The sequence below is a fragment of the Lissotriton vulgaris genome, chromosome 11 (assembly GCF_964263255.1).
Source record: "Lissotriton vulgaris chromosome 11, aLisVul1.2, whole genome shotgun sequence".
In the NCBI taxonomy this organism is placed as follows: domain Eukaryota; kingdom Metazoa; phylum Chordata; class Amphibia; order Caudata; family Salamandridae; genus Lissotriton; species Lissotriton vulgaris.
The window spans coordinates 479,568,148-479,589,908 of record NC_141699.1 but is presented as its reverse complement, the minus strand read 5'-3'; the positions used below and the strand labels follow the sequence as shown (position 1 = coordinate 479,589,908).

The window sequence follows — 21,761 nt, the reverse complement described above, 5'->3', positions numbered from 1 at the left end:
TTTTTTTTATATATCATTCCCTACTCCCCCCTCCACGCCCTCGCCCCAACAACATCAAATACCAGCCGCCACTTCCTTTGTCTCCAGGCAACATCCCGGTGCCCGCTAACCCAGGCTCCTATCCTGTCCCATCATGCACTATACTGACATTTTCAAGTAATTAACACTGTGAAAAACACTCCGTGACTGAATGCTTTACAGTCATGCAGTCTTAACACTGTGGTCCCTGTTGAGGTGGTTTTTTTTTTTGTTTTTTAACGTTTGCTTGCAGGACTTTTGCCAACACTGCTGCAACGCAGTCAGGAAATGATGAAGATTAGCTTTTTCTGAAAATAATTTTTTTGTCTCGTGTTTATTACTGTTTGAAATATATCATATTTGCCTCCTGTCACTGGCTAGTGCTACATTATTTTGCCAGAATAGGTTGCAAGTACACTATCAACGCTTGACCTAGAATTAAGGTCTGTATTTTTAATGCTCACTGTTTTGCAGGCACACCAATGCAAGTACATGACTTTTACCCTGCAGCTTAAGAAACAATTTACAAAAGAAAGAAAAACTGCACTGGGCTGGACCTAAACCCAAACAGGAAACACTGTGCTCGCTAATAATACCTACAGCTGTTGGCAGGTACTGGGTAACACACATAAGGCCTTTAAAATTCACACAACAGTCAGCACAGTTTTGCAGACATACAGGCACCAGCAGCTGAACCCCTTACCCTTTAAATGTATTAGTAATTGTATTTCCCAGAAGAATATCGCAAGATGTTCCACATCTCCACAAAAGCGAAACAAAGGACAGGTTGTGCAAATACTCTACTACAAAGTGCCATTAACCATAAAATTCTACGCAACACCATCCCCAAAAGCCCTTTTAAATTAGTGTGCACAAAAAAGTAAAAGCAAAATAGAGAACTATGGAGATAATAGCAAAAAGTCATTGAACACATCCCACTACATTTTCTCACCCCACAAACAAAAAGAAAATAGGTAAAGCATCAAACGGCTGAAGAATTCCATCTTGCAGCATTTTGACATTTGTACAGTACAGCGACAGGCAACTTTGTGCAGCGCATGCGAGGCATGACGTCAAGATATCCATTCTACAGTACATGGGCAGATCTCTGTGGAAGAGTCTTCTTATATAGAAAGGCCACAAGGAGGAAGATGTGCTTTACAATGCAGATATATGGAGCCATATACAAAAGTAAATCTGATCAGCGAAATACATACTCCCCACCTTGTGTGCAGGGGCTCCTTGCATTCGATTTACATTAATAGAATGAAATGTTCATGACACTTTGAGGAACTAGACCCATTCCCTCCACACATTTTTGAAGTCCTTTCAATAAGTACCTTAACAGAACTTTCTTATGTAAGACGGATCATGGCAGGTAACCAAACTTTAGCCTGTTGAAAAGATACGTCAGAGGGCATCAATTTACGCAAGCTATACATCTACCCAGGATCAACCATATCTCCCATGTTAGCCTTTGGCCTGCATGGACTAACATGTATCCAGCTACAGTTTCTTCTCAGGAACATCCAGTTTCAAGTTGTGATTACGAGCCCTCTCCAACCTAGGAAAGGTAAACTATATTTGCAGCAGGGAGGAGGCAGATGTGAGGGGATGTCCCAGATATTGGACCGTTTACTACAGTCCATCATAATCAGTGAGTAATAATGGGACTAAGAACGCCAAAAGGAAAGGGTGTGTCCTGTAGCAACGAGAACACATCCTACGCATGTATTACCTTCTACGCATTCTAAGGGTGCTTAGCAAGCAGTCGACTCATTTTCATGTTTGTAGAAAAATTGAAGATTTGTGAAGACCGTTAAGCGGTGTAGTGAGGTTGGCTGGATTCCCCACATTCTTTTGGGTTTAAAAAAAATGACCAAATGTTAAAACTTTTGAAGGGACATACATGATATACACAATAATTAGGCAGATCCATAATGGTATAAGTCTCCCTGACATCTGCTGTCCATTAAGTTAGAGGACTTCATCGGCAATGCCAATTCTACCCAGCTCAAGCAAACTGACAAACATGGACTACTCAGACAAGCACCCACCTTTGCTTCTGTTATGATAATTTGGGACAAGATGGTCAGATGCTTGCAGCAAGCCATGGGAAATACTGTGCTCTCTCTCTTCGAGTATGACCACTGAAAAGAGCGAATATACGTTTTACAAAAAATAAACTCAACATTACAATGGAGGCACTTTCCATGGTTAGCTTAGACTTGCAGATAGAAATGTTTGGTCAATAAGTGCTATACATTTTCTGTCAGCTATTACGGTGTCAGAAGGTGAAACTAGCCTGCTCTTGAAGACAGAGTGCTGAGAACAGAGCTATAAACACCAACACATTCCAAAGATACGGACCCAAGATTTGAGTGGCAACTTTCACCAGTATTGCATTACAAGAAGATGGGTAGATTCAGACCTCTAGAGTCTTTGTGAGAAGTGAAATGACCTGGGTTCACTTCAGATAGATCTTATTTTACAAGGTCTAGCACAGTGGTAAAAGCAAACTTTTTTTGTTGCAAAGGACATGTAGGAATTTGGGTGGGGAAGAGAGAAGTGTTTATAGCTACAAATTCTGCATGGATGGCAAATGCAGGAACTGAACTAAGGATCCTATGAAATCCATTGTCTTTCCTTCCCCTTGAACTATTTGCGAGGAAACGAAAATTGACTTCTCAGAGAGCATTTGTGAACTGGTGCATCCCTTGAAGACAGTACATCATGAGAGCAAGGATGCCTATTGCCATGCATTTATTCTAATGGGAATTGTGAATGGAGTCGATTAAAATGTAAAGGTTAACTAAAATGCATCCTACTTAAAAACATATTTAGTTGCAATTTAAATTGAGTGATTTTTTTCCCTCCAGCTGAGGAGGTTTCTACTTTGGTGAGAACACAACTTGCACCATATTCTGAGCCCTTCTCTCCCTCCCCCTTATAATTAGACACCCTCAGAGGAAGTACGCTTCATGTTGGATGGTCCTTCAGGCCTGAGATTTCGGAAGTAGACCTTCAGCTTCTGGTGCTCTGAAGGACGTCTTCTGTTAAAGTCGCCACGAACATGCACTTGGGAGCAGTGACTGCTCTGGAGCAGGTGGAAGAGGCTCGCCATATTTGGCCCGATTTTCTCCAACAAGCTGTCTTTAATGGCACCAACCATTTCATCGTCACACTCCAAAAGACTTTTCAGAAGCTTATTGTAATATCTGTGGACACCGGAAACATTGGAACATTAGGACAGAATAACTAACTGGAAACAGAAGATAATGCACCATCAAATATAGCTGTACCCCTCCCACCCCCCCCCCCACACACACACTTCTTCAATTCCACTCAACCCAGCATTGCACATCACATGATGTCAGGTAGCAAGGCAAGTATAATAAAACAAAAAAAGTCCCTAACGAACATTTTATTTGTTAACTACAAGCACCACAGTTAATGACATAGCATAGTCCAGGAAAAGGGGGAGGATGAAACCAAAATCTGGGGCCTAATCATTCCAAGGAATGTCTCGCTTTATTTCAGATTATCCAAGTGACATATTGAGAGTTTATCCAACTTTGATAATGCCGCCCCTTTATTTTGTGCCTCCTGCTGTTAATACCAAATAATATAAAACACATACAAATTGGCACAAGATCAATTACTAAAGGGCACTCCATGTTACAGAAATTTACATATATCTATATATATTTTTGTTCCCTAAAAAAACTAAGGTTACAGGCTGTATAGTTAGGCTCAGATTTCACACATAGAAAACCATAGACATTCAGCAGTTATAGTTACCTGAACCCAACACAGCATGGTAGATATGAGTAATAAAACCACCTGCCATTGTCAACAGTGCAATAAGAGTCTAAGTAGAGTCAGTTTTGGCATATTGAAGAAACTGATCCTTTCCCATATTTAAAGACTCTGCTACGTCAAGTAGAGTAATAAACCAGTCCGATGGGTATTAGTCAACTGGGGTGATACAGCCCCCCTCAGCCCATCCAAGTGGCTATCGATATGGTTCGAGCTATTTGTGCAAAGAGCCAGATGTGCCACACATCCAGTGGATAGGGTTCCCTACAGAGCCTCATTTGTACCGCCGGTTCAGAGAGCTTGCACATCAGTGTCAAGATTGTAGCATTGTTCCCATCATTCTGCTGTTACTCAACAGTAGGGACCCCAGATCTTTGCCTCCAGTAGTACCGACCAATAGGGATTCTCCCCAATTGGGTTCATCTTAGAACCAGGTAATGAGGCATGTTTTAATTCAATGCAGCAGATTCTGAGCTAAGTTTGTAGAGAGATAACATGGTCAAATTTCTTAGATTCTATGAAAATATCTCGCCACAATGTGAAACTGCCATTCAGGAGCAGTTTCTAATCGAGCTATGGTTAATAGGAGTGAGGAGTCCATATTCTACATGAGAAATGATAAGCACTGTAGCAACTTCTTTTAGTTCTTTTTAGAAATTAACTTTGATTGCTGTGCATGATCATAGCTAGTCCATGCCCCATTTAACCATGGATTTAAGGTGAGCATCCCAATTCTATTTTTTTTATATGGGATGAGGCCATGTGAGAGGCCTTGTGTTATTTCAGTATGAAAGCTGTATGTATGGATCTGCCATAACTTTACAACGTCAATGCTAGAGTCAGAACTGTTTGATTAACTAAGATTTGTTCTGTTTTAGTTCTTTTCCCATCTAGTATTTGAAATATGTAAACCAATTATTACAGAAGATGATTGAGATATCTTGATAAATGACCCTATGCGTGTGCCATCCATAAAGGTGGAAAGATAAGTTGAGTGAATTTAATAATTCACCAATGGGCTCCAAAAATCAGATGGAATAAGATGAAGCGCTCATACTATTGTTGAGTAACTTAAACCAGCAAGACCAGAAAGTGAAAGACTGTTACAAATTTGGAAACTGGGCAGCATTCTAAAAAGCTGGATTGGCATGACTGTAACACTATGGTTCCAATAGCAAACCACGTGGCAAGCTGTAAAGTATGATGCTGCTGATAGGTACTGTAGCCTTCGCTTAACTAGCACTATATCTATCTAGCATCATTCAACATATTGATCAAAGCTATGAAAAGACGGGGCGTGGCTTGGCGCCCGGCGAGGACGGCAGCTCCGATGTGAGTGCTCCGGGTCGGCAGGGGTTTTCGCTGCTTTATTCCACTCACCTACGCCTGCAAAGTGGAATTTCCCCGACCGGAGTTCACAGGCACCAGTGCGCTCCCAGATACGGCAGCACTCAAGCGAAGGAATAAACATTTTCACGAGTTTTGTGGCGGACGCGGCTCTCTGACGGCCGCGACCGCCATTTTGTTCCTCCTCAGTGCGATTCACGGCGCACCCGATCGCAGGTCATGCGTGTCTGCCACGGAGCTCCACCTTCCACCAACTGCTCATGGTGAGCTATTTTCTTCATTTCTGCACTAACGCCACAAGCATTTAATATACGCTGCCTTTATGCGAGTTTTACTCGCGATTTTATAAATTCGGCGGCCATTTTGTCTCATTGGACTTCTTCTTTCCTCAAGTAACCTACCTGCATACGCAGTTTGAGCCTACTCTCTATCAAAAGCGCTGCAATTCCTCACGCTTTCCTGTACATGGTTACTTGGCATTTGTGGCAGTTTCTCGTGCTGTTTTTGCGCATTCACCTTCATTTGCTCTTTTCCTATTCATAATGCGCCTCCTCTGATGGACTTCTCTTGCTCCACAATATGCTACTTCTTTGCACCCCATCGGCATGGTGATTTTTTGCTTCGTTCTTCAATGTGCAGATTCCTCCAAGTAAGCATATGAATGCTGCTTCACACATCTTTATAACTCCCTGGCGTTCTTGACTTCCGAGCAAATAGCCTTCTTCTCCTTCTTCCTTTTTTGAAGTTTGTGTGCCTTTTCTCATTCAGGTGTTCCTGCGCACACTTGTTGGTGTCTGCGGGCTCGCAGCGGATACTACTGGACTTAATTTCTCTCTTATTTTTCCTCTGAACGTGACTCTTTTTTTTATGGAAAGAAGTGCAATTCCTCGTACTCCCAAGACTCCACGTCGTGTTTTCATTAAAAACTCAAAAGTCTTTTCTGCATTGGCGCATCTCGAGGCTTCTCGGGCGCTTGTTGCTCATATGTCGCAATCCAACACGGAGCGGCCTGTCCAGCCTTCAGGGAAAGTCACGACGAAACGCCTTAAAAAAGATCCTCCATCACCGACAGGATCCACATCGGCTGTCTCCATGGAGATGTTACTGGAAGAGATCCGTGCTCTCAGACCCTTCATGGAGGAAACTAATTCTAAATTGCAGGTTCTCACTGACAACTGGTCTCAGATGGATGCTAGAGTGACTACAGTGGAACGTTCTCTGTCTTCTCTTCAGGAGTCATCATCCAAGGTGTCACACATGCAGTCACAGATTTCCTCTCTCCAGAAGCAAGTTGAAGAATTGGAAAACCGAAATAGACGCATTAACCTTCGACTCTACGGCCTGGCGGAGAATTGTGAGGGTACTGACCCCATCGCCTTTTTCAAATCATTCTTACCCAAGCTTCTTCATCTGCCTGACGGTACTACGCTTAACATCCAGCGAGCACATAGGCTAGGCCACCTTTCTTCTACTTCTTCTCCTTCTTCACGGCCAAGAGGTGTCATCATGTACTTCTTAGAATATACTGACCTTCTCAAAGTCATCTCAGCGGCTCGTGCCTCACCTCGTCTTCAATGGTCAGGTTCTAATCTCTTTTTTGCGCAAGATTACGCCAAAGCCAACGTCGCAAAGCCTTCTTAGATATGCGACCAGAGCTTCGCTCTATTGGGGCCAGATATGGCCTTTTTCATCCTTGCCTGTTCAGTCACTCACAACAACAAGACAACGACTTACGAGGATCCTGTTCGTCTCCGAAGTTTTTTGAACTCTGCACAGGCGTCTGATATGGACTTATCCAGTTCTTCATCAGCTTTTTCTCCATGACTCTCGCATGTTGCCGCTTTGTTGTCTTAATTAATCTGCATATTTGATGTTTGATGCTGGCTGTTTTGTCATTTGCCTTTGTTAGGCTTTCCAGCGTCTTCAGTTCCTATGTTCCTTTTTTTGATTCTCGCTCATTTTCTTACGTCCCTGTCATATGGATATATAATGTTCACTAGTGTATTTTGTATCCTTTTTTACCACTCACCTTTGTTATGTTTATTTTTCTTTTTGAACTTATTGTTCCCTTTTTTTTTTCTACCTTGCAGGTTTTACAATTTATATTGTGTTTTCCCCTCGACTTGCTGGTTCGCTTGCGTTGGATGTTCTGCCTCCTCTAGTTGGCGCTCCCCCCTCACTCCTTTCTACTCGTCTCCTCTCCCCGGTGATCATCCCTCCCCAGCTCTGCCCTCCGTAAGTATGTTCTCCCTTTTTTCCCTGGTGTTCGCTTCCCTTTTTGTATCTTTTTTCCTCTCATCTTCATTGGTTTCCCTTGTTCCACAGGTGTCTCCCTCTTCTGTTTTTCGACAATTCTTCTGCTATAAATTCCTTCCTATCTCTTTCTCTTTTACTTGTATTACCTTCTCTTGTTTTTTAATTCAACGGGTTTTAACTACCACTTTTTTACTCTTTTTCCCTATTCCTCATCCTCCTTTTTCAATCTTATATTGTATTGCCTCTTATAGACTTTCTTACTCTTTTTGATTTCTCTTCCCCTCTGGGTTCTTCTTACATCTATTTTCTTCATGTTGATATTTTCTTCTTTTCTTATGTGATATGTCATTGAAAGTAATTACATGGAATGTTAAGGGCATTAATTCTCCCATCAAACGACAGAGAATTTTATCTCACCTTGCACGTTTAAATGTGGATATTGCTTTTTTACAAGAAACCCATTTATCTGCTGAAGAATCTGTTAAACTGAAGAGAAGTTGGGTGGGTGATGTTTACTATTCTCCTGGGGGTGGCAAGCGTAATGGTGTGGCCATTCTCTGTCACAAAGCTCTTTCTCACTCTTTGCTCGCTCAGGAATCGGATGCTGATGGTCGTTGGACGTATGCTAAGCTCTCCATTAAGAATGTTCCAATTTCTCTTCTAAATGTTTATGCCCCTACTACTGGTGATCCTACTTTTTGGCATTCATTTTCCCGGCACCTTACCAGATTTATTGATGACAATTTTATTTTAGCAGGAGACTGCAACCAGCCCCTAGACCCCTTTTTGGATAGAAATTCCAAGGCACACTTCATTCCTAATAAGTCACATAAATCCTTTTCTCAAGCTATCTCCCAGCATAAACTTACTGATGCTTGGCGTTTATGTAACCCAGAGCTTCAAGAATTTACTTTTTATTCTCCATGCCATCACTCCCAATCCCGGATCGATTACATTTTTGTTACCCACAACATTGTCCAAACTCTCACCCATGCTGAAATTGGTCCGATTTTACTCTCCGACCATGCCCTCACTTTAGTTCAATTGGATATTTTACCCAAATCAGTTGGCCCCAAACGTTGGCGTTTTAATAACTCTCTTCTTTTAGACCCTAAATTCACCACCTCCTTCACTGCCTTCTCAGATGAATTTTTTTCCCCTCAATGACACTTCCTCCGTCCCCAAGCACACCATTTGGGACGCCTTTAAAGCTGCAGCAAGAGACTTCATAATTGGCTTTGTTGCCAAAAAACAAAAAGCTGCTCGCAGCTTCACAACGGCTATCCTTCTGGAAATTAAGAAATTGGAGCATTCTTATTTTACTTCCTGTTCACAGGAAAGTTTAACTGCCTTGATTAACGCTAAAATGAAATTTAACAAAAAATCCACGGACGATGCATCCTTGTATCTATTGAAATCAAGTGCCAAGTTCTATGGGGGCAAAAATAAGGCTGGTAAGATATTAGCTAATTATCTAAAAGTTAAGCAAAATAAGCTGAATATTGACTCAATCTACGACACTAACTCCACTCTCAAACACACAGACACAGATATTCTTACTGAGTTTTCTACCTTTTACAAAACTCTTTACTCCTCTGAAACCCAGCCCTCTTCTCAATCCCTAGACCATTTTTTCTCTACTATTCAAAAAGCTGCCCACTACCCACTTGACCTTTCTCACTTAGAGCTTGACATATCCCAACAAGAACTGCTCACGGCACTTCAGACTCTCCAAAAAGATAAGGCTCCTGGGCCAGACGGCTTTACTGTAGAATTTTTTCTTCACTTTTCAAAACTTCTCATCCCAAAACTTCATTCCCTTATTGGCGCTTTCCTCACCTCGGGTTCCTCCTCAGGCTCTTTCTCTGATGCACATATCTGCCTCATACCCAAGGAGGGGAAGGATCCTCAACATTGTAAAAATTACAGACCAATCTCCTTGGTTAATATTGATTATAAAATATTTGCGAAGTCTCTCGCGGCACGTCTTGATCTTCTTCTCCCAGATCTTCTGGGTGAGGAACAGTCGGGCTTTGTCAAGAGTTGCTTCATTACTGATAACACTAGACTTCTCTTTAATATTCTCTCTAAATCTCGCCTCTTACCCCATTCCCTTGTGGCCATTGCCCTGGACGCTGAAAAAGCGTTTGATAGAGTTGAATGGACTTATCTCTTTCATACCCTTCGTTGGTTTGGTTTTGGCCCTAATTTCATTTCTCTAATTTCATTACTTTATTCCAACCCGCGTGCAGCGGTTTGTGCCAATGGTCAAATATCCTCTTTTTTTGATTTGAAAAGAGGTGTTCGTCAAGGATGCCCCTTATCTCCCTTTCTCTTTAATTTGGCCTTAGAACCTTTCCTTTCTAAACTTCGTCAAAATCCGTCTATCCAAGGTTTCCAAATATCAGATTCCCACATCAAATTAGCCGCATATGCGGATGACATCCTCCTCTTTGTTTCCAATCCCACTGTTTCGATTCCCGCCTTCCTGACTGAAGTGCGGGCCTATTCCCGAATATCTGGATATAAGCTTAACAACGATAAATGTGAGATCCTACCCTTGACAAAATTTACATTTAAGTCTGATTTTGCCGCATCTAATTTTACATGGAAGCCCTCCAATATTAAATACCTTGGGTTGTATATCACTCCTACCATCCCAGATACTGTTTGTCCAAATGCATCCAAAAGTTAGCGGATATCACGTCCAAATGGCACCCTCTTTACCTATCCTGGTGGGGTCGCCTTGACACTATTAAAATGATGCTGTCTCCCATTGTCCTTTATACTCTCTCTAATATTCCAGTCCCCATCCCTTCTAAATTTTTCAAAAAGATTAACTCCACTCTAACATCCTTCCTTTGGAATAAAAAGAAGCCTCGAATGTCTTTAGCTCGACTGATTCGTCCTAAGTCTGAGGGTGGGGTTAACTTCCCTGACTTTCCTGCTTACCATAAAGCGTTTCAATTGCGACAAGCCTCCTTTTGGCTACAGGACCCTAGCACTCCCTGTCCTTTATGGACTAAATTTGAACGTCTTCTTCTTTCTCCCTTTTCCTTTGCCGAATATCTTTCCTTCTCTCGTAAACCCTCTTCTATTTCCACTCCTATTCACAAATTCACTACTAAACTGCTCCTATCTTCTTCCCATCCCCCTCCCACAACCATTGCTGATTTTCTTTCCTCCCCCATCTGGCATAACACTGCTCTGCTTATCCGTAACAGACCCTTCTTTTGGAAAACATGGCATTGTAGGGGTCTGTTGTGGATTTCCCAACTCTTTTCTCAATCCTCTTTCTTACCTTTCACTACTCTTCGCTCCCTTTATGACTTACCTGCCTCCTTTGCTCGCAACTATCAGTTGCTTAAGGACACAGTCCTAACAAACTTTAATCGGCTTTCTCAGCTCTGTCCTCCTCCTGCTTCACCCACTCTCCTTTCCTCACTCCACTCCTTTTTACACACTGCACCAAAAGCTGCTGCTATCTACAAATACCTCCACAACGGTGAATCTGTCAGACCTAAATCCAAGGTGGAGGAATGTTCGGAACACGACTTGTCTGTGTCCTGGTCAGTTTCATTTTGGGACAAAATCTGGATCAAGATCCGTAAATCCTCGAGAGCGGCAACCCTTACACAGACTTTGTTTTATTTACAACAGACTTCTTTTTACACCCTTTGACCTTCACAAACGCTTTCCCAACACTCCGCACACATGTTGGTCTTGTTCATCACCACAAGCTACTTTGTTTCACATGTTATTTTTATGTACTCCTGTTCATGGTTTTTGGCTACAGGTCTGGGCTCAAATTAATCTGATTGTTCATACTTGTATCCCCTTTTCTCACATACACATCTTCCTGGGCAGCCTTTCCCTTGCTGGGACAATGTTGATCTAAAGCCTCAGATTGTTGACTTACTACTGGCTGCTGCTTTCCAGCAAATAACGGTTAATTGGAAAGACTTCTCCAATATTTCCTTCAAGGCGTGGTGGTTCAATGTCTGCCACAATCATAGACTTGACACTGCTTATGATTTTCCGGCATGTATGGCTGCAAAACGCATGGACTTATGGTTCCCTGTCACGCTTTATTTGGACTCATGTACTAAGCGTTTGTTCCATCCACCACCTTCGCAACAGGAAGTCCTCAAACCTCCTTAATTGCTCAATGCATTCCATTTTTCTTCATTGTACCATCTTCTTGTTCCTTTCGAATGTTTTCATGCTTACTATGCTTGCTGTTTAACATGCTTTTCTTTTACCTTTTCTTTTTCCTTTCCTCCATTACCCAGATTTACCTTCTCATAATATTTGCATTTGTATGCTTGTTTTATTCTCCTCATAGTCTTCAAGTTTATATTCCAATGTACTTTGTTTTGACACCTGGTTTTTCTCTTGTCATTATCAAATAAAATTTTCTTGAACTTAAAGCTATGAAAAGACTGGTATTTTTTTAGAGATATATCAGTTCAGTTCTTCTACCACTCCGTGAGCTGTACAAGAGACAGGAGAAACTGATGTTATAGATTAAATCATTTTCTTTCTGCAATTTAGTTATCTTTATTAAAAACCTCACTTTTGTGTTTATTAGACTAGTGTATAGCTTTTTGCTGAAGTGTTTGACATTTTGACAAGGTAAGGCAGAGGTTCTTTCGCTATTTTTGTTAACAAAACTGGTGTATATATTTAAGATGTGGAAAAGAACAATATTTTATAACCAAATCGCATTAAGGTTATAATGTCCAAGAAGACCAAGAAACAGTTTAGTTCACCTTCGTGTGTGAAGGAATCCACAATCCCGATGGTCAAGAAATCAGGATTTGAGTCAAGATTGGGGATGAATTAATTAACTGCAATCGAGAAGGAGATTTGAATACAAATTGATCAATTTAAATAGAATTGCCAAGATCTTAGAGTGAAAATGATGAGGTCATGGCTGGCTACTATATTTTGTGTTTTTAGTAGTTGTAGAATTAGGTTATTTTCAGCTCGGAATGGGAAGTTATTTCAATAAATGTGGAAGCAGCAGTAAGTGTGCTTTAGATGATAGTCTTCTTTTGGCTCTATATTTAATCAACTTCTCTAAAAAAAAAAATTGGTTGTATCCAGCTGCATAATTTAGACAACTGCTGATAGAACAAGTGCTTGCGGATTTGATGCTAAGATGTTATTTTTAAAGGAATTGAAAAGGTGGTATTGAGAGTAGTCCTTTAATATGACCACTGTATGTTAGATCATAATATCCCTACATTGATTTTCTGTCCTTCTGCAGAATAGTAAAGCACTGAGTGATCATTAGGCAGAGATACGAGCGAAATGACTATGCCTATTTACTTATATATTATTTATAGGGCATGAGGAAAGTGTATGCAGGTTCAAATAAAACGAACTTAGACCAAACAAATTCCGTATTTAACACTGGATGGCTTTAAGAGGAGTATATGCATTGCTTCAAGCCATGATTGCAGCGTTGTGTTAGAGTAAGGAGATGGAGAGGAATTAAAAGGACCTCAGTTTTATCAGATTTCCTTTGACATTAAATTGAGTTATCAACTGAAAGTCTCACCAGTGTTCAGGGAGAAAAAGCATGTCTTGCTCATGTTCTGCGGTCAGAGTAGTCTTGGCTGATGCATCTTCTATTCCTAGGATTCAGTTATTTCTACACATCTTGGATATGCAAGCTGTGTCCTCATTCTATTGGGGGATAGATTATTTGGCATTCTCCAATCCTCCATTTGCTATATTTGCAGTGTAGTACCACAGATTATATTTGGGTGATCCTTATAAGGGATTACAATTTCCAAATTATACATGAAGGTGTACAGATAGACAGGCCTGGAGTAGCAAAAGCAGGATTGCAGAGTAGGACTGAAGAGGGCTTTTGAGTATTCTGGTCAGGCTTCTATGCCCTAGAATCTATTGAAGCAAGGCTAAAATGATCACATCTCCTGCACTCATTCCTTCACTGGCTTCCAGGCGAACGGAGTTTAAAGCTGCTCCATATATTTCGCAAGGCTGGTTTCGATGTGGTCCTAATATTGGTGTCAAAAATTCCAAACTTTTAAAGATCCACTAATCTAGAATGGCTAGCAGTCAGCAGAACCAACTGACTAATTGCTTACGTCAGCTGTCCTTTAACCACCCTTTCTATGCAACTGAAAGCAAAATGACCACCTATTTCACAAAAAGTAAAACTTTTTTTTGTACAGAATCCCTCTGTATCTAGGTCATAACGCAGTTAAGTTATGACCTAGATACAGAGAGATTCTGGGCAATTTGGTGAATGGAGCAACAGCGTGAGAGGCAGTGTAGCCTCAGCAGTTCGCAAGTAGTTCAGCATGAGTCTGTTTCGTCACGTGAGAATGCAGCTGACAAGGGGTGGGGTGATTAAGGTGCGCGTTGGTCCTCACCCAGTAAAGCTTTGCTTGTTGTGAGGAGTTGGAGCAGAATGCGGTTTGGCTGTGGGACGAGCTTGCAGCAAAGATAATTACGAATGGACCATGCTAATACAAGACGTATTAGAGGCTGAAATTACTAGTGCCACGGTAAGCGCGTTATATAACATTACTTGAATTAAGGGCTCCAGGCGAGTACATAACAATAAACAATCTAGGCAGTTCGTAGTGATATTAGAATGAAAGACGATTGGCAGTTTAAAATTTTCAGCATGGGGCGTGCTTGAAGCTTTTTATGTATATAAACAATAACAGCAACTGTTTGTGTACAGATAAAATAATAGAGACATATGGTAGATGTCAGTTTGCTTGTACATTTTTTAAAAAATGAATTGATTAGGATAAATTAGTTTTTTGCACTTTAGAAACCCCCGAAGAAGGGATTATTCCCGAAATGCATTGGGTGACTTGCAATAAAATACGTGGCATAAGGAAACAACGATTCCCCTGTGTTTTTTGAAAATTGGAAGAAAGAAAGAAAATGGGTATAACGGATTGAAGAAAAACAGAGAGCCTCTTCTTTTCAACGTATATATTTTTCCACTCATTTTTGCGTTACTACAGATGGAGGTCACAGTGTTTAATTACGCTGACGACCTCCAGCTTATTTTTAATTTATCCAACTCTTCTTCCTCTATTTCCAACTTCCAGTCAGTGATGGTATTCATCAGGGATTGGATGAACTCTAATCATTTGAAACTTAACCCTGACAAGACTGAGCTGGTCCTGACTGGAGGCAAACTCAACCCTTGGTCCTCTGTTTTTTGGCCCCCTTTACTCGGCTCTGCTCCTCTTCCTTCTTCCTCTGTTAAAACCCTGGGGATCACTTTGAATCAGCACCTCACTCTTCATTCACATGTGAGCACGGTGGTTTCAGCTTGTTTCTTTATTTTGCGCACCATTCGCAAAATTTCACGTTTTTTCACACTCCCAGCCCTTAAGCTCATTCTTATGGCGATGGTACTTTCACGCTTAGATTACGGTAATGCATTATTTAATGGCATTCCCATCTATGCCCTGCGCCGACTCCAGCTGGTGCAGAACCAAGCTGCCCGCTTGGTTCTTAGCTTACCCAGATCTCAACACATCACCCCTGTTCTCTGCTCCCTTCATTGGCTCCAGATTAAAGAGCGTGCATTGTTTAAACTTGGTTGCCTTACTTTTCAGGCTCTTGCTGGGACAGCTCCGGCTTTTAATAAATCCCACATCCACCCGTATATTCCTAGCAGACACTTGCGTTCTTCCACCCTCTTTCTTTTGGTTGTCCCTCGCTTTAGGAAGAAGAGGACGGGAGGATGTACGTTTTACCGTTCTCGCCCCATCCTTTTGGAACTCTCTACCTCTTCCTATTCGCTCCTCTGCATCCTACATGGAGTTTCGGGGGAAGCTGAAAACTTTTCTATTTCAACAAGCCTTTTCAACCTAAGTCATATCTGAGCTCGTACCTTGAAATTGAATTGACCCCACAGCGCCATGAAACCGTTCGGTATACGCGCGCTATACAAATACTTTAAATTCAATTCAATTCGATGAACATTTTTGGAAAAATTTGGTATAACTAAAAGGTTGATTACGAATTTAATTAATTAAATTCATTATAATGGGTTGTGCAGCTAAACGGAGACCGGACGGCGTTTCCTTTGTGTTTTCACTTGTTTGCAGCGCAAATGGACGGAGAGCGAGCATGCCGACAGAGTTAAAAGTGGATATTATAAGTTTTGTTGGACAATCAAAGGAGAAAAAAGGAGTGCATCTCTCCACCAACTATGTTTCACTATTGCAGTGTAGCTAACATTAAGAACAGCACCATGAAAAGCATAAATACAATTTCTACTACATATCAAAGTGAGGATCAATGAATTCTCCATTATAAAGATATATATGGAAAAAGTCCCCTTTACTGCAGAAATTTATAGAAACCTCTATTCAGGTTTTACACACAAAAAAGTTCTAAACACTTGCCCAATTAATGTTTATAAAGGGAACTGCTACCAAGTAGGTGCCTTTCCTCAATGGGTGCTTTACCGTCAGGATGGTCACTGATAGATCCCATGCGGAGGGGTTGAAAGTATGAGTTACCTGTTTGAGAAGTGATGAGGCAGCTGCACCACTTCGGTTATTGCTTCTGGGTTACGTTTGGCAATGCTGCATATGTCCAACTTGCTGTAACATTCCTCTTGCACCTCAGAAATAACTCTTTGGAATGTGGAGCATCTTCGAATTGCTAGGAACACTTTAGACGTAACTCCATTGGCAATACACTTCAAGCTTTCTTTAACAAACACCTTTCCCTGTAAAATGAACACACGTCAACCAACAAACATTAATACCTTCTAAACATTTTATAGAACTAAAATGAGATGCCTATCGAAAAAACGAGTTGTTACGTATCTTGGAGCCCGACAAGAATGAACAAACATTATACAAATGTGCCATATATGATGATGGGAATTTGGTCTTTGAGCCATTATGGCAAGCCTATCATGCTAAAACAATTCTGTTCAAGCAGAACGGAAATTCTTAAAATAGAAAAATACACCTACTATCAGACATTAGGTTGAAGGCATGACACTTTTTTAAAAGTGTGCATAGAAGCACAGTCATGTACAGGGTGGAGAGGTGGGGAGGGGGGATAACCGCCCTAAAGGACCTCCACCATGATAATCATGTGGGCAGGTTTTGCCCCTGGGCTGATAAAAGCAGGAGGGGGTGCTAGTGCAGATTCCATTGTACCCAGAATCTGTGGAGCATTAGCAGATCTAGATTCTCACAGCTTGACTTAAAAACACCAAGGCCCTTGTGTTGAATGCCCCAAAAGTTGGGCCAAATGTTTCCCAAACCCTTAGTTAAGGATACTTTGCTCATCATTTAGTGATAGAATGTCACCCAGAGAGGTCATCTTCACTTAACAGCCAAACTCTATAGGTGGAGGTTGAGATCTGTGGTTCTCATTATTCCTATGGGGACAGTTACTGTTGTTACCAGTACCCCTGGAATTAAGAGATGACTTCGAACAAAGGCCCAAGAGTCCAGATGTGTAGGTGGCTTCGGCTAGAACAGGGACATTTTCACAGCTTTCAGTGGTAAAATCTTTCCTGCTTGGGCTTCGCGTCACAGCTACAGGTCAAATGTTATTTTTTATTACATAAACGGATTAAGACTTCAGAATAATTCGAATTTCATGTAGATTCTCCTCCCAGGATATTTCAAGAAGCATACAGGATGTCTAAACGTCACACCAGATAATAGCATCTAACTTACAAACTCAAAACTAGATGCAGAGTTCTACTGCTGTAGGTAGTCCAGTCAAGCTACACAAAGGGTCCACAACCAGAGTCATGGATTGCTTTCTCCATCAATATGAGTACCCTACCATCAATGTCCTAAGCTCATTTCCAGAAAGGTGGCAGGTATCAAATTCATATCTTCCACATTGCTGCGAGCGGGCACTCTCCGGTTCTGTGGGAATAGTTAGGGGTAACTGGTGATCTGTGACTGGGGGATGAATGTTTGACAATGATCAACATTCTGTCCATCATATTCTTGTGTTGCTATAGTCACCCAAAGTGGGAAGGGTATGCACAGACATAGGTTGTGTGCTCACTGCGCCATTGGATTCAAGCTAGCATAGATGATGAGGGGTAATACCCTGAAGCCAGTCCCAGGATGCTAGTTTCCAGTCCAGGGAGGGCCTGGTATGGCAGTTCAGGCTGGACTTTTTCCAGGGGAAGCAGGGACAAGACTGGGAGTGAATGTTTGACAATGTTCAACATTTCGTCCCTCATCTTTTTGAGTTGCAATAGTTAGGTGGGTAACAGGCTCCATTGTAGCTGCTTAGCTGAGACATGCCCTAATCGTATGTTCAGCAGCTCTAGAACAAATAATTACCCAACAGGATTCAAACCCAATCATTATTGTAATCTATTTTCAAATAGAGAAGGGCATGTACAGGCGGGAGGTATGGGGGGGTAGTTTCACCCTTCATGACCAATTTGAGTTAATGTTAATGTTAGCTGGCATTTATTGAGCGCTCGTACGCCCGGAGGCTTCATGGCGCTGTAGGAAGGAACAGGGCGCGTCAGTCATTTGATAGAAGGAAGCAGCTCAATGATGTGCCTGAGAAAAGAGCCAGGTCTTCAGAAGATGTCTAAAACTGAGGAGATTGTCACTTAGTTTTAGATGAGGGGGGAGGGAGTTCCAGAAGGCAGCTGCGAGATGGTCAAAGCAGCTGCCTCCGAGACATTTCCTTTTGTACGGCGGCACAATCAAAAGGGATTTATGGGTGGACCGGAGATATCGGGAGGGGCTGTATTTATGGAATAGGTCCTTAATGAATTGGGGGCCAGTGTCATGTAGGGATTTGAACAAAATGCAGCCCGCTTTAAAGGCCACACGTTGTTCCACCGGCAACCAGTGTAATTGTTTCAGGCCAGATCTGACTGATTGCCTTCTAAGGATGTTCAGAAGAAGTCTGGCTGCTTGATTCTGAACCAACTGGAGGCGTTTAAGCTCTCCTTTTGGGAGCCCAAGATAGAGACTATTGGAGAAGTCCAATCTGGATAGGACCAAGGAGATGACGATCTGAGTGAGAGCGGAAAAAGAAAAGAAACATGCAATTTTTTTAATTTTTTTCAGCTGAAAAAAACTGGAAGAAACGACTGCTCCCACCTGTTTCTTCAAGGAAAGGTCTTCACTGATGTGGATGCCCAGACTTTTGACCGAAGATGACTTAGATGGAGGGGCACCCATGCAGGAGGGCCAGAAGCTGGGATTCCAACAATGTATACTCTGTCCAGGCAAGACCAATTCGGTCTTGCCTGGGTTAAGTTTCAACTCAGAATGTGGGACATGGTGTTTTGAAATTCTACCACTGAGTCCTTGGTGTTAAGAGGGAAGATGAGCTGCAAGTCATCAGCATACTTGAAGATGGTTACCTTGGCGTTTCTGAGGGAAAACAGAAGAGGACGCAGGTACAAATTAAAAAGCAGGGGGGACAACGAAGAACCTTGAGGCACTCCACAGTTGGTGGATATGGTGGGAGCCGTAAAAGTGCCCAGTCTAACCGATTGAGTTCGGCCAGAGATGAACGAGCGGATCCAGCTCAGAGCCGGGCCCCTGAGGCCAGCCTGCTCGACACGGTCGACCAAGATGGTGTAGTCGACCGTGTCGAACGCAGCAGAGAGGTCCAACAGCACCAGAGCCTGGTGGATCCCCTCGTCCGCATTCCGCCTTAGGGTGTTCTGCACCGAGAGAATGACTGCTTCGGTTGAATGGCAAGGGCGGAAGCCGGCCTGGTTAGGTGCAAGGTACTCAGATTTCTCTAAGAATGTAGAAATACTGTCGCAGACATGGGATTCCAAAAGTTTGGCGCAGTATGGCAACAGAGAAATGGGCCTATAGTTGAGTGGGTCTGACGGGTTGGCTCCTGTCTTTTTTAGAAGGGGAATGAGAAGGGCTTTTTTAAAGTTGCTTGGGACTTTCCCTTGAGTGAGTGATCCATTCAACAAGGGAAGTAAGCCCTCAGGGATGTGGGTGCCTACTTCTTTCAAGATATGAGGAGGGCAAATGTCGTCAGGGGAACCAGATTTGACTTTGGTGAGAAGCTTGGATAAAGTGACATTGTCAATATGAGGATATGAAACCAGAATGGCAGGGTTGTGAGAGATATCGGAGAGCAAAAGGGGGGGCTGAGTGGTGGGGATGCTCTGTTTGATGGTGCAGATTTTATTAAAAAAGAAGGAATTGAGTGAATTGCAGAGTTCCTGAGTGGGAGTTATCGGAAGGGAGGTTCTGTCACTGGTACTGAGGTTTTCCACTATGTTGAACAATTCTCTGGATTTATTATGAGCTTTGAGTATTTTTTCAGAGAAATATTCAGTTTTGTGTTTCAGGATAAGCTTTTGATAGTCCCTGCGAGCTTTACGGTAGTTATCCTTGTCTTGCTCTAAGTAGGCTGTATGCCATTTTCGCTCCAGTTGACGGACCTCAAGCTTAAGGTTTTTCAAAACAGGTGTAAACCACCTGTGTGCGTCGTTGGGGCGGGAACGAGGGAAGTTGGTGCAGGGAGCATAGACATCGGCTGCCTGAAGTAGCCAACCTGAAAAAGCCTCTTCCATTTCATCAATGCCCTGGTCGAGTGAGGGAGGGGAGGAAGATAAGGATCCAATAAAGGTAGGAATGTCGACATTCTTCCACAGTCTAGTTTTTCCTCCTGGCTGAGGTTGGGACCTTCTGCTACTTACAATGGTGATGGTGAAATTGATCAGGTAATGATCCGACCAAATGCAGGGCATGATGGAATTAATAGCAAGAAGAATGTTTTGGGACCAGATTTGGTCTAAGCTATGCCCTTTGTCATGGGTAGGAAGATGGATATGTTGAATGAGGTTCATATCCAGAAGCGTTTCTTTAAGATTGGCTGCCTGAGGATCAGACTCAATAGAGTCCATCCATAGGTTGAAGTCTCCCAGTAGTACAGTTTTGTCATGGGAGATAGTCAGGGATGCAAGTTGTTCAGCAAAGGATGTGGTAAATGTGGGCAAAGTTTGAGGGGGGCGGTATAGAAGGATCAGAAGTAGTGATCCTGAGTCAGTGTCCAGTTTAAAAAGCAGGTTATCACATCCTGTTAAATCTAAAGATGGTAGAGAGGAGACTTTATGGGAGCAGCGAATGATCGCAGCGACACCTCCGCCTCTTTTGCCGGCGGGTCTGTCGGCGTGCAGGATATAATAGTTCGAGGGGACAGCGGCTAAGATGTCAGGCAGGGATCCTTCGTTGAGCCAGGTTTCAGAAAGAAATAAGAAGTCTGGCTGGTCGGCCTGAAGCAAGAGAAAAATGTCAAGGTGGTGTTTAACCATGGACCTGGTGTTTAAGTATAGGCATTTAAGAGTAGTCGCGGAGCTATGAGGGGTAGCAGAAGGCAGGGAGGAGCTATATTTGGGAGTTTTGGCAAGAATGTATTCGGGCTTCAGAATGCCATATGTGGCAGCACGTTTTAAGGTGTGGGCGGGCGGGGCAAGTACAGCGCTGTCTGGGGGTCTAAGTGACAACAGTGTAGAGGAGGAGTATTTAATGTTTGGTCCAGGGGTCGTGGCCCCAGGCCCCGGACTGCCGCGGACGGGCGCAGACGGGCTTGACTTATGCGCGACTTCGGCGCGCATTCGTCACACCCGCTGCGCTCGTCCGCTGCGCTCCTGTATGCACATTGTTTATAAGGCCTGCCTCCCGGGAGAACTAGACCGCTAGATCCGGTCCAGCTCCACCCAAGATGGCGGCTCGCCTCACCCTCCACACAAACGGCACCAGCCGCGATGGACCAGGGCGGGTAGCAGAAGAAAATAGTATCCAGTCAGTAAGTGCAAGTCAAAGTATACAAAATGACAAATTAAAAGCAGTTTTTAAAAATACGAGCGCACTAGCGCTTAGATCGCGCTACAGCGCTTAAAATGACTACCAAGTGACTGAGGTGTCAGAAAAACGAGTCTGAGGTTCCTCGAGGGCCGGGCTGCTACCACCAGCCAAGCGTTCTCGAGTGGCCCAGAGCAAGGAAGTGTTTTAAGGCCTGCCTCCCGGGAGAACTAGACCGCTAGATCCGGTCCAGCTCCACCAAGATGGCGGCTCGCCTCACCCTCCACACAAACGGCACCAGCCACGATGGACCAGGGCGGGTAGCAGAAGAAAATAGTATCCAGTCAGTAAATGCAAGTCAAAGTATGCAAAATGACAAATTAAAAGCAATTTTTAAAAATACGAGCACACTAGCGCTTAGATCGCGCTACAGCGCTTAAAATGACTACCAAGTGACTGAGGTGTCAGAAAAACGAGTCCGAGGTTCCTCGAGGGCCGGGCTGCTGCCACCAGCCAAGC

At 42.8% G+C, this 21,761-nt stretch overlaps 1 protein-coding gene across 1 annotated transcript in view; it reads right to left on the bottom strand.

The window, feature by feature from the left end:
• Positions 1–256: 256 nt before the first annotated feature.
• Positions 257–21,761, bottom strand: part of STC1 (stanniocalcin 1) — a 36,825-nt gene continuing 15,320 nt past the window's right edge. Inside the window, exons 3-4 of the mRNA XM_086943543.1 lie at positions 15,975–16,186; positions 257–3,236 (exon numbers count right to left, since the gene is read on the bottom strand). Of these exons, the coding sequence (XP_086799669.1) occupies positions 2,972–3,236; positions 15,975–16,186 (477 nt within the window). The 3' untranslated portion in view covers positions 257–2,971. The remainder of the gene's footprint in view (positions 3,237–15,974; positions 16,187–21,761) is intronic.